The sequence below is a fragment of the Chaetura pelagica genome, unplaced genomic scaffold (genome assembly GCF_000747805.2).
Source record: "Chaetura pelagica isolate M959 unplaced genomic scaffold, ChaPel_1.0 scaffold10, whole genome shotgun sequence".
Classification (NCBI taxonomy): Eukaryota; Metazoa; Chordata; class Aves; order Apodiformes; family Apodidae; genus Chaetura; species Chaetura pelagica.
Window position 1 is genome coordinate 599,971 of NW_009952263.1, and position 13,342 is coordinate 613,312.

Consider the following 13,342-nt stretch of genomic DNA (forward strand, 5'->3'; position numbering starts at 1 on the left):
TGCTGAACCACACCAAGAGCAAAGGAAGCAAACCTCAATGCATCATTTAAGACTCCCCTCACACTACTGACCCTTTATAGATGCAGATCAATATAGTGTTCTCTACCATAAAAAGGAGGTTTCAATAAAAAACCAAAAACAAACAAACAAAATTCATACTGGAGGTGGTGATGCTGAGTGGAAATAATATAAGTCAAAGGAATATCCACATACCATGGTATAATATGGCAGTCCCTAAAAGAGCCATCAGATACCAAAGGAGAAAGTAGAACAATTAACAGATTCTCAGCTTGTTTGTAGTACTCAGTCACCTCTGGGGCATAAACCTCTGGCACAGAATCACATCATCCTTAGTCCATCACCTGCAAACTTGCTTGCACAAGGTCAGTCTTAGAGTTATCTGTAAGCCTACTTTCTTGTCTCCTACCTTCACCTCTGTATCTGATCAGTGCTCCACTGTCCCAGCTCGGTGCAGACCCGGAGAGTCAGCAGTGATCAGGGGTGAGCTCTGGCCATGCCCACTGCAGGTTTGTGGTCTGACCCTGAGGACATCTCAGAGCTGGTTATCACAAGGCAGCACCCACAAAGCCAGATCCTGCAGGAAGGATGGTCCTTTCCTGCAGGCAGGATTTTCAAACACTGTAAAGCTCTAATAAGTCATCTCACAAAGAGAGAACACTAATGCCTTCTAGGGATTATCTGTCAGGCCTGACTTTTCTAAGAAAGGATGTATTTATTTTTTGCTGTGACAAATTTAATTGCTCTGCCTCATAATGCAGCTGGGGACAAGACAGCTCTGCTTCTTACAAAAAAACTCAAATGTTCTTTTCCCCTTTATAGTTCAAGCACCTTTTTACCAGGTTCAAGGCCACAAAGCATTAAATAATTACTCACCTCATTCCCTCTGTTTGCAGTATCTCTGCATCAAGTTGTACAGCTTCTAGCACTTTTAGGAGTGTCAATAAAAAAAGCAGGGAGGTTGCCTGCTGCTTGTGAAGCTTTTTGGTACAAGTATGTAAGTCCAATGGGATCTTTTATGAGGCCTTATCCACAGCAATCTCACATCTTTACATTTCCTCACACTTACTTCCAGTAGCCTTGTTGCTTTTTTATTACCGCAGATCCATGGTACTTAAAAGCCTTCTCCTCCTTTTAGATTTCTACTGATGACCAGCAACACGGTTTTGCTGAAAATGAACTTGCTTGTATATCATATAGGTTTTCACATCCAAAATGCTTTTCTTATATAGGACAGTGACTCAGTCTTCTCTTTCTCTTAAGCCCTTTTACCCCAGCTAGCAGTTCTGGAAAATAAAATGTATCTAACACAAGATCTGATCTTTTAAGAAAATTATAAGAAGATATTTTTTTCTTTTATGGCAATTCATTGCATTTGTCTAATACATAATGTAATAAATTTGATATGTTACTCTTCTTCCATCTATGTTTTATCAGGTCGGAAAAGGACTTTGTACTTCTCTTTGTGTATTGACATGTTTGTGCTAAAGTAAGACCTGATAAAAGCCTGACTGGGGTTGACCACTGTTTAATGGACTTTATGAGACAATGACTCTTTTGTCATCTCCTGCTTTCTTGAGACTTTTTGAATTTCTAAGGACCTATCGCTGATAGTGTGCTACATATAAGATAATACTAACATGATAAGAATAATTGTTATATTGGCAAACATTAAAAAAAAAAAAGGCAATTGTCTGGAAAAATACCTTGTCAATTGTTTCTATATACCCACATGCCCATCTTGGCAAGCCTGGGGATAGCACACAAAATCCCCACCAAAGGCTACTTACTGTGCAGCTGCAGATATGCAGGATGATAGTCCTGTAAATACCTGTAAAATGAAATAAAAACCCAGCTTTTGGAACCTACAAAACAGGTTTTAATAATCTGCAGAACTGAGTTGAATTCCTGATGCATACCCTCCCCCTCTGGAAGGCCAAGTGACAGAAGAAAAAAATAATTGGGTTTTATCTGGTTCTGTTGGGGACAAATCTTGTCTCTAAAATAAGAGTCAATCTTAGTCAGGATGATGCAATTTCAAACCTAATAATTTGCTGAGGATTTTGAAAGGGACAACATCTGAAAAAGGTAGGGTTCTATTGGAAAATGAGAGTAGAGACAAAGGCACACAATGCAACCTAATGCTTCTTCTGAAGCTACCCTCAAGATAAACAGTCACATAAGAATTTCTGCCAAACCCATGGGATTCATCTCTGTGCTTTTCACTACAGTTTACAGTCCAAAAGTTTCTGATGAGGTGTTCTGCGTTAATAAAAAGGAATTGATTGCTTACAGAGGCTGTTTTTGAAGTTTTTGTGACAAATTACTCTGAATCACAACCAGAGGCAAGTGCAGTAGTCAAGATCATCTCCCTCTGACATTACTCTCACCATGTGCTAATAACATTGTTTGCTTTGCCAACATCCAGTAACTCCTCCTTGATCTTGCACTTTGGCACATTTGTCTTTAACTGGTCTTACATGAAGTTGTGTGTCAAAAATATGGAAGCAAATATACAGAGGCAAAGTTGAGGATGGGGAGTGTAAGCACAAGAAGAAATAACAGAAAAGAGACTGAAACCTGACTGGGTATCTGTGCTTCAGACTGCCTCTCCACCTACGGGGTATGAAACACCACAAAGAAGGAAAGAAAAAGTGAACATCACAGTGGACTTTAGTCTCTGGTTTGCAACAGTGAATATTCTGAATAAAAACTGAAATCAGACATGCCAGAATTGCCTGTTATTTTGAGTTGCAAGTGTAATGCCACATCTTCCTTAGCTGTGCATGTCCTTTGCTTCCTCAGTTCGTGTTGCTGCTGAGATAGATTAAGATGACTCAGTTTACCTTTCTCTTTGACCCTCTTGAAGCATGTCATAAAGGTGGATCAGGATCACTGCTTAATTTACTATCAATACCGATATCCTTAGCTGCAAATAACTCATTTCAGGTCAAATAGCAATGTTTTTTTATATGAATATTATTAATTTATTTTCATTCATTTAATGCAGTCCCTGAGTTATTTAAGCATTGTGGCACAAAAGCAGAACATAAGGATTATGACAACAGCTCAATGCCTAAAATTAATCTGGTCCACAATTAATTTGAGATTCCTCTATAGATTGTTATCCTTTGATTTACACAGATGGATGAAGGAGCTCAGAATGGAGAATGAAGAAGGAAGGGATAAAAGGAAAACATGAAGTATATAATCAGAGCATGATACACAGTTGAAATCAGCAAAAGTATGATGCATTTGAAGAAGTGAGCATGAACACAAAAAAAAAAAACATTAACAGTAACCATATGCAAGTCAAAAAACTCAGTTTATTGTTCTATTTGTGTACAATGAATTTGATCTATAACTCATCAGTCACAGCAGGGATTCCTAGCTACCACAGCCAGCTATAGCTGTGGCTTCATATTCTATACATGCACACACATAAGGTGTATGATCAGACATCTTTCCATCTCTATGGATATACATACCTACCTCTATGAGTATGCATATACGTGTACACGTAGGCATTTTTTTCACAACTCCTTTGGAAGTCACACAGATTAAGTGCAGTTCTTTTGAACAATGAACAACAAGGCAATTAGTGCCTGAGTACCATACATATACATATGTATGTTCAAGGGTAAGTCTGCCACAGTACAAAAAATATGTATTGGGATGTCGTGAGGACCAGTTAGTGCAGGAGACAACTGCAGCTGGAGTCTAATCCTGCACCACTTCCACCAGTGATGCTCTGGGTACAGTACGGGTGCCTGGCCAAAGTCCAGGAGAATACTTTATGTCCTCATCTGTGAAAAAGGGACACTGGTAGCAGTGAATCCTCCCCTCCAGTGCTGCAAAAATTTGTTGCCCTCCCTTCTTCTGTAATCTATACCATATTTACTCACTTCTCCCTGCAGTTTGGAATCTCAAACGCAGTCGACGCACATGCTGACGTTCTACGTTACCTTCAGTAGGCTCCCCCAGATACCTCCCTTCCTTGCTTTCTGGCCTGAAGAAGACAGCTTGGCAGCTTCACTCCTCCTTGCCATTTCCAGCCCTGTTACTGACATACACTTTATGGCTGAAGATGGGCTTCTGAAGCCTGTAGCTGCTCCTCAAAGTACAGAAGCTGATCCACTTCAAAGCAATCACTTGCTCTAGAAACCAGCTCCTCCAGGTCTCTCCTGATCTCCTCCTCACTGGCATTCTGCTGTCTTGCTTGCTTCAGGTAGCTGTACACAGCCTCAAATACCTCTGCTCCCAGCTTCCCAATGGCAGACCTGGGGATAAATATTATATAAAGGTCAAGTAAAAGTTAATATTAATACAAGAAATAGCTAGTACTGATAGTTTTAAATTTTGTAGGTACCTTTGATCAAAATGGTATAATGATGCACTTTCTTTGTCTGAGAGTACAAGGAAGTAGAATTTCCTGGGGAATTTCTCTATGATTGTTTTCTCTGTGATTATTATACAAAGATGCTGGGAGTAAAAACCTGGCCATAGTAAAATAACGCGAACCATGGCCATTGTTGCTGTTACTAACCCAGATTGCTTTTCATGCCAAATCTGACATACCATTTTATCTACAGCAAGCCCAGTATACACATGTAAGGAACCATTGTGCAAGCTCAACATGAGCTAACTGACAATTTTTTTCTTTTCCTACACCACTCTCCTTTTATCAGAAGACAGATCAGTATTTCAGTGACAAAGAATACACTCTCAGGATCCTAATGTTGATTTATAAAGATTATACATTTGCAAACTGTGAGACAGTGAACAAGAATTTCTTTTTCTGAAGGCAAACATCTTTAAATTCACGTATCATGAGCCACAGGTAACATAAAATTTTCCACTCAGTTATTGTTTCATAATATATTTATGAAAATACTAGAGTAATTTTCTTTCAGCATATCAAAAACTATCTGCCAGCTCTGCACGTCTGCCACAGGAACTGTGTTTACCAGGGTTTTTAGAAAAAACTGCTTCATCACACACACCAGAAGTCCAGTCTCCTCCAGCTTCTTGATGGAACCCTATGGGGTCCATCCATACAACATACACGACAGGACTGAGACCACTGAGTGGTTTGCCAGCACATATGCTATGTACTGCTCTTCATTCCTGGCAGAGTGCTCCTGCCAGGAGTATTTGAAGCAGTGGGTGATAAGATTTGAGGCTGAATGGGTTTCAAAACCACCTCTCTGACTGCCATTTATCAAGGAAATTTGAGGACACAAGTGGATTAGTGGAGCTGGCAAATGTGCTGGTACCACAATCCTGATTGACACACAGAAAAGCACGGCTGGCTGTGCACCCTCTTCCTTGTTGTTTTCTTTCACTAAGTTAGAGCAGTTGAGATTTTATTTCCTTTAACTTCAGACTTCCACATTTCAGGAGAAAGTATGCCCTTCCCTTAGTCGGAAACAGAGCTGGACTAATTGGGATCATCTTGTAGAGACATCAGCAATTTACATTTTAAAATGTCTTATTTTGAATGGGTAAAGTTGTGGTAAGCAGCCTGTCCTCCCACTAGCATTTTGCTAGGATTGCAAAAGAATTTTGGGTCTTGGAGTTGTTTTGTTTGTTTGGGGTTATTTTCAGAAAATCCTTTGTGGTATGAAGACCTCATCAATAATCCTACTCAGCACATCTGAACCAGGTTTCTCTGACACATTATTCTTACACACTAAAATAAACTTACGGTACCTGAGATTCTACTGCTCTCATGTATTTCTCAAGCATTACACCTACTGTGTCTTTAGCATGTTCAACCATTTGATGCCTTAAAACTCAGCATGGTGGAAATCCTTTTAGACAAAAATGAGGTGCTGGGAAGGGAACCATATAGTATTCCAAAATTTCAGCCTGAGTATCTGCACTCAGGTTCCCCTTCCATTAAGTCTCTGCTATAGCAAGCTTGCAGCCAGCAAAATTTCCACATTAATTATGTAAATTCTTCCATTCTTAGCAAACCATTGTGAATAACTTTCCTTTGTTGTTTCTCAAACTTAACTTGTTATGAAAGTATTGTTTCCTCAGTAATACATAACCACTTTACTAGGGTATAAGAAACTGCCAGTAAAAAGGGACAATACATCTAAAATTGCCTGAGCAATATCCTATGTGACTGCTCTGATCTCTTGCAGCTCAGTCATGCCCAGCTGTGATCCCCCTTCAGCCATGTTACCTCTCCTGCTGGCTCCTGACACAGAGGTGGATTGGAAATTTATGGCAGAGAAAGCCAAGACATGGGACCAGAAGCCACAAAGCCAAGCTGGAATCTCTGCAGGACCAGACCTGACTCAGTCCTACTTCCTGTAACTAGAAACTGATCTTTTTTTTCTACCAACAGTGTCCATTAGGGAAAACTAAAACTGTTAGAAGTGATTAATTCTCAGACACTGGAAAGTTAGGGATTAAATTAGCACAGAAAGATAAACAAGGAGTTGGAAAATAATGTACATCTCTTCATAAAATTACATCTCTGTTTATTGTTACTTTTATTTCATATGAAACCTGGGACACCTGCATTTATGGTTTTGAAATGGTTAAAAGCCTTACTAACAAACGTGCTCTAAGAACAAATACAGAGCTCCCATTTGGCCATGTTCTCTGATTTACTGGCATTTACTCTCTTTGTGCTATCTTATAACTCACTCACCTGTGGACTCACTATTTCCCCCCAGAAATGAGCCATCATCCCTTTCTCAGCCAAGATTTCACAAGCAAAGGCAATACCTGACATCTGGGCTTTCATCACTCTGACAAGCTTTGTGGGCCAGAACTCCATCCCCCACTGCCCTAAATTGCTTTTCACTATGGTGAAATCAGAGTTACAGCAGCCTCTAGCAGCCAAGGGTCTGACCCAGGATGATATAAACTAACATGCTCAAACATGGTATCTCAGATGGTTCGTTTTTTCATTCCTCTGTGTTACAAAGGTTTAGCTATACGGAGGGATCAATTGCTGGCATTTGAGCACAGTGTTTCCTAACTTTTCAGCATCGTGGTCATACATCGAAGTTTACAGCTCTCTGGTTGAACCCTTTTCTCCCTGCACAATGCAGTCACCAAAAGGCATCCACCGAAAGCAACAGCCCACAACAACTGAAGAAAGGCATTCTCTAAACTTGATGCTCGTTTTGCTTTACTAAAGTCAGAAATCACCTCCTTCCACCCAGGATTCACAGCAATTCAGCATGACCACATGGGTACCCAGTTGTCCTCTTTTATCCTAGAGTCCATGGTTAGGGCATTCACCCAGAGAGCTGTAAATCTGGGGGCAGAAGATTCAAACCCACACGGCCCAGAGCAGTACCATAATCACCTGTCAGACTGGGAGACAAAGGACTTTCCTTCATCTTCATTCTGATTGGTATGAAAGCAGATGTATAAGACCAGAAAAGAATAAGCAATGATGGAGGCCAGCTCTGGATAGTTTGAGGACCAAGGACAACACAAGAGGTATGTGCAAACATTATTTTTATGAAACAATCCCTGGATAAAATAGCATGAGCAGTCATTGGAGTCCTTCAGTCCTTGGGACTGAAGTCTGGGTTACCACGTCAGTGGCCTCACTGCAAACTAGAAGAGATTCAACAAGAGATGCAAGCACAACTTCTTTCACTGCTCCAAGCAGAGGACACAGGCCTGGGAACCTCCATAGCTATGCTCTGACCACCCCACAACTGGCTGGACAGCAGATATGGTCAGTCCCCACGCTGTCATCCAGAGAAGCTGCGGTTTGAAATACAAAGCCTCCTGCTGCCAGCTTTTGTGCAACACACAACCCACGCCTAGGGAAAATTAACTGGAACAAGCTCCAAAGGCTGTAGAGGCAGAGAAGATATCTATCTGATTTGTGGATAATGATGGGGTTTGGCCATGAGACAGGGACTTGGTTCTGTCAAGGGTAAGGTGCTTCTGAGCGTGTGAGAAGCAATAGGAATATCAGCAAAATCATAGGCACTTACCGCTTTGACTCATTGCCAGCCTGGGAGGGGAGCTAAACAGAAGCCTTGAGAACTGCAATTTTATACTCAGGGTGCCTAAAAATGTTCCAAGTCATGTAGTGGATCTGGGCCCAAATGAATTTATCAGGCTATCTGGTGATTTGCAGTTGATTTCCTACTCATGAGTGCAAAATGACTAAAATTTGACAATATAATAATGTTGTGTTCTCAACTGGCTGAGGAAGTTGTAAATCTTTCCCTGGGTGAACAAAGAATTCTCTATTATCCTGCAGGTCTTTATTTTGACTATTCCGCTACTAGCTACATATTAACATTTTCTTTCTGGTCTGGAGATCAATTACAATACACCTACCTTTATGCAGCACTGACAAAACCCACAAAACAAGATTAATGCTGAAGTTTGTGCTCCTCCGTGGGCGTTAGCAGCTGGGTTAATATCTCTCAACAGCTTGTCATTGCCTGCCTTGAATGATAACTCTGACACAAATCAGCAGCTAAGGGGGTTTTCAGCTTCTCACTTTCAAATGTCATTCAGCATGATAGCGACTATCATTTAAAACCATTCTGTTCTCCCTCATCCACCCCCAAACAAAGGCACACTTTTTGCTGGCAAATACTGGTGCCTCCAGGGAGCTGTGGTGTGGTCTGTGCTCGGAGCAAGGGCAGCTCCACAGCTGCCAAGTCACCACACTCAGCACAAGTCACTGCTGAGCACACCAGAACACCAAGGCAGCACCACTTTCCTCATACAAAGAAAGGCTAAGAGTCCTGGGGCTGTTTAGTCTTGAGAAGAGAAGACTAAGAGGGGACCTTATCAATGTCTACAGATATCTGAAGGGTGGATGTCAAGAATGGGCCAATCTCTTTTCAGTGGTGCCCTGTGATAGGACGAGGGGAAACGGCACCAAGTTAAAACAAAGGGAGCTCCACCTCAACATCAAGAAAAATTTCTTTACTGTGACTACGAGTGAGCACTGGAACAGCCTTCACAGGGAGGCTGTGGAATCTCCTTCTCTGGAGACTTTCAAGACCAGTCTGGACACATTCCTGTGTGGCCTGCCCTAGGTGTTCCTGATGTAGAAGGGGAGGTGGACTCAATTACCTTCAGAGATCCCTTTCCAACTTCTGGATTTATGATTCTATGATTCCAGAGAGACCCTCCTTGCATCAGCAGTAACATCTCACCTCTGCCATCGCAGGCAATGAACACACAGCTCTTAAGCCAACCACAGAAAATTCAGGTATTTCAAAGAACTCATGTTAGTCACGACTCCCTCAACGTAAACCTTAAAAAAGAAGCTTTCTGTACATGAACTAGCCATTCCAGTGGGCATTTGTTTATCCTTTCAGATGCAGCCAGGACACCTGCATCCTATGCCAACAAGCATATTGTAAAGTAGGAGCCAAATATTTCATGATTAGGGCACGTTGGGCATGAAAGCAAGTGCAGGGATCTTCGAAAGAGTCATTTCAGCAGATTTCACTAAATTCTGTTCTCAAATGTATCCCTATGGAGTTCAGCAGTATTAGGATTCCCATGAACACATCCAATTTTTATTTGCCCCTGAATATTTCTAAGCATTTACTGATAAACCTTACATTTATCTTTAAAACTGAGTACAATCATGCCAGTTTGCAGTTAACCAGTGGTGACATTAATGCTGCTGAAAAAGATAGTTACTTTTATTTTCAGAAATTAGTCTGTAAAAGAATCAAGAAATTACTGATTTTTGATCTCATACAAAATACACCTGTACCAAAAAATCTTAGGATATCTGCCACAGCATCTCGGGCTTCAGTAAACAAACAGGTTTATCTCAGTTACAACACAAAAGGTCCCTTTCATCTCAAGCTCTCTTTCTGTCATTCAGTATGTTGGCATTACTAACTATGAATGATTAAAACTTCTCTGCAACTTGACAGAAACTGCTCTGGGTTCAAAACTGCATTTGCAGCAAAGCGTGATTGTTGCTCTACAAAGACCCTTTGAGATCTGCGAGGAGAAGTGCATTGGAAGTTCCATGATTCATTTTTTAGGAACTTAGTTCTAAAAGTAGGGCAATACCTTTCCAGTTCTGACAGCTCTTCAATCTTGTGAACGTGAAAAGTATGGCAATGTCTAACAGAAAAGTGCTTTGGGGAAAACAAAAAAATAAAAAAGGAAATTGAAATAATTATTATATAAAAGCTAGGAAAAGAAAATTTGAATTGTTAATGTTGGCCTCTACTTTCACCTTCAAGCCTCAGTGGACTTCGACTTCTATCATATTACTGTTGAACAAAATTGTCTTCACTTGAAGACACAAGAATGATTTTCATAATTCATTCTTAATTACTTTATAATTCCTGAATTAAAGCACCTTAATTTGCTTGCAAACAAAACTCTCTGACGTTCTTCTTCAAAGACCAGCAAAATCTAAAGCATATTTAGGACATGTTTTCCCAAGAGCTAAGCAGGATTTTATTATTAAAAGCTGTAGACACACAGCTGAAGAAATATCAACATTCTCCATGTATCTCATTTTCTGACATAAGTGAATTTGTAAAATAGTAATTGAAGCTGACATCTGCTCTTGTAAGAAGCGTGAATTAGATTTTAGAGCTGCTGGCTGAATACTAGCTACTACTAATTTAGAATATAGTTTGTCATAAGAGGAGATTATTTATTTTCGTTTTTCCCACAGAAAAAAAAACAACTACAAACAAGTCACAACAAAACATGATCATTTAAATCAAACCTGAATATTCCAATTTTAAAGTCCTCCTATGTTAACAAGTTTCCTGCCAATAGCAAAAATGAGAAAGGAAACAAGTTTGCTGTTTTTCAGGAGGTAAGGCAGGTGAAAATTATAATGTTTAGTGCCCATGAAGAATGATCCAATACACACTTGCCTGGGCTACAGTATCTTTATATACCTTCTGAGATTTCCTAGCCTTCCTAAAATTATTTTCAACAACATCCTGGTTGCCATGTCATGACATACAAAGAGTTTTTGAAGTCATCAGTTTAGACTACTTTGGAGAAAACAACCCATGTTCTATATTACAGACTGGTTGAAAACCCAAGAACATTTGGACTAGTGACCCACGACTTTAATATGTAATTCCATTTTCTATAATCATCAGGGTAGAGCAACATACACATACTAACTTCAAAAGCAAAACAAAAAAATGGGTAAAACATACTGTTGTCACCAAATACCACTCAGTAGCAGCTGTTTGATTCCTACATTGCTTGTAGCTGGCAGAGCAGCACATTAAGATCTATACAATTAGTACAGCTCCATCTAACAACAGATTATGGATCACTTGCAACTTCTGCTGTGCTCAGGCACATTGGAGGTTATTGTGAAGAATAACTAAGGCTGCTCTTATGTAAAGATGAAATGCTATGTGCATGCAGTCTGAATTTACGGTTGGACTTGATGATCTTAAAGGTATTTACTAACCAAAACAATTCCATGATTCTACAAATGGGAACAAGGATAGAACTGCAGAGGAGTCCAGGAGATTAGGACTCCACCAGGAATTGAGCAGTAGCTGTTAAACTATGAGCATGAAGATATTCACAGGATAACCATTTCCAGGGCATCTCAGATCTTTTGGAAGTGAGTGGAGCTGTGAGATGTTGCCTCATTTTCCCTTCCTGGATGGTAACCATCCAAACCACATAGCTAAGAAATGGAGAGACAGAGAGTCAAGACAGTAAGAGAGGTAGCCAACTATTCCTGCGGCAAGGGGAGGAGCACAGAAAATGGGAAGGAAGTGAATGGAGACCCACAGAAAATTCCTGGGGATATAGACCATCAGCTCCAGCTTCAGCCTTGAGGGGGAACTACTATGTCTTCTGCAGAGGACTCCTATATTCCTAGGCAGTAGTCACTGCCCCACTCACCTTCATTTCTTCTCAGGCAGGAAGAGCCCAAGATTCACTCATCCTCACTTTATCAATTAATCAGTTTTCTTTACTGCAATAGTTTAAAAATGTGCAGAAATAAATGTACAAAAAGTCTTCTACACTTCAGGCATTTTTAGGAATACTTATCTTAAAGAATATCCAGTGCCTATTCAATGACTTCAGTATGACCTTTCTTTCTGAATTTTTAAGATAAGCCATACATTTGATGCCAATGTCACAAGCACAATAAGACAATATGTTAATGAGTATAAACCAATAGTGCTATGGGCATTCATAGGAGTGGAATAAAATATCACCAAGTCCCTTTTCACCATGACTTCTGAAAGACAGCTTTACTTACACTCAGCAGGTGATGATGAAGCCTTTTGTCTGATCGTGGTGCACTGCTGTGGGCAAGACTTCAGGGACTGACTAAGAAGTGCTTACTGCTGTGCTAAAGGATTTCAATTTACTTAATATTTGGGGCATAAAAGCTTTTCCCTTTTACCCACATACATTTTATTGAATTCTAAACTGCATATTAAAGTTCATGGCTATTAAAATGACTCATTGTATACATTCTCAGATACCTCCACAAAGGAACACAAAACACTCTGTACTAATTTATTTTTTTTTTCATTTCCTACATTTTTATTTCTCTTTATATTTCAGGAAAGAGAGAACAAGAGATATATTCTAGTCGATAGATATTTTATTATTGAAAAGATAGTCTTGCTCTGTAAAACACAAATCCTGATTATACAAAGCCAAGAACTGAATTTTGCATACAGTGCTGAGGTGGCTTCAAGGGGAAGCCTCCACTCACTGGACACTTGGGATATGAATACTACATATGAATGTAGCCAACTGCACCAAAGTCCTTAGTAAGGCTTGTTCTTTGCCACAAATCTTTGCACACTTATTTCTCACCTTCACTTTCCCATTTTAGATCATGAAACCCTGCACAGAATTGAAATGTCAAGCACTCATGGTAAGACTTTACACAGGTTTCTCTGCTTCTGCCAAGCCCTTCATTGTGGTAAAATTGTGGCTCAGGTTGTCAAAAAAATTGGAAAGAAGGGCCTGAGAATAAGCTAAAATGAAAAGGAGAAATTTTTTTTCAGCCAGAGGTCTAAACAAGTGGGATCTCTACCGTTTAATGTAGATTTTCACATCTTTAACATCTCACAAGCTATCAGTGCTGTCAGTCCAAGCCTGCAGAAAGCTTTGGGCTTGTCTACCAAGTTTTTAAAAAGCTGGCAGAAAATAAGCTAAGTGTTTGCTACAATCAGTCTTGTAAAGCCTGTCCTTAGGGACAAAGCCAATCCTTCAGGCATTATGTACTGCCAAAGCTTCTGACATCTTGGAAAGATGACTTTGACAAGCTGTATGGACCTCAGGGGAAAAAAAAAATAATAATAGGTGGTATAGCAATTGAATCTGATGC

The 13,342-nt window shown here is 40.0% G+C and overlaps 1 protein-coding gene across 1 annotated transcript in view; it reads right to left on the reverse strand.

Moving 5' to 3' along the window:
• Positions 1-4,093: 4,093 nt before the first annotated feature.
• Positions 4,094-13,342, reverse strand: part of NEK11 (NIMA-related kinase 11) — an 80,002-nt gene continuing 70,753 nt past the window's right edge. Inside the window, exon 15 of the mRNA XM_010007596.1 lies at positions 4,094-4,298. Coding sequence (XP_010005898.1) covers positions 4,094-4,298 — 205 coding nt within the window. The remainder of the gene's footprint in view (positions 4,299-13,342) is intronic.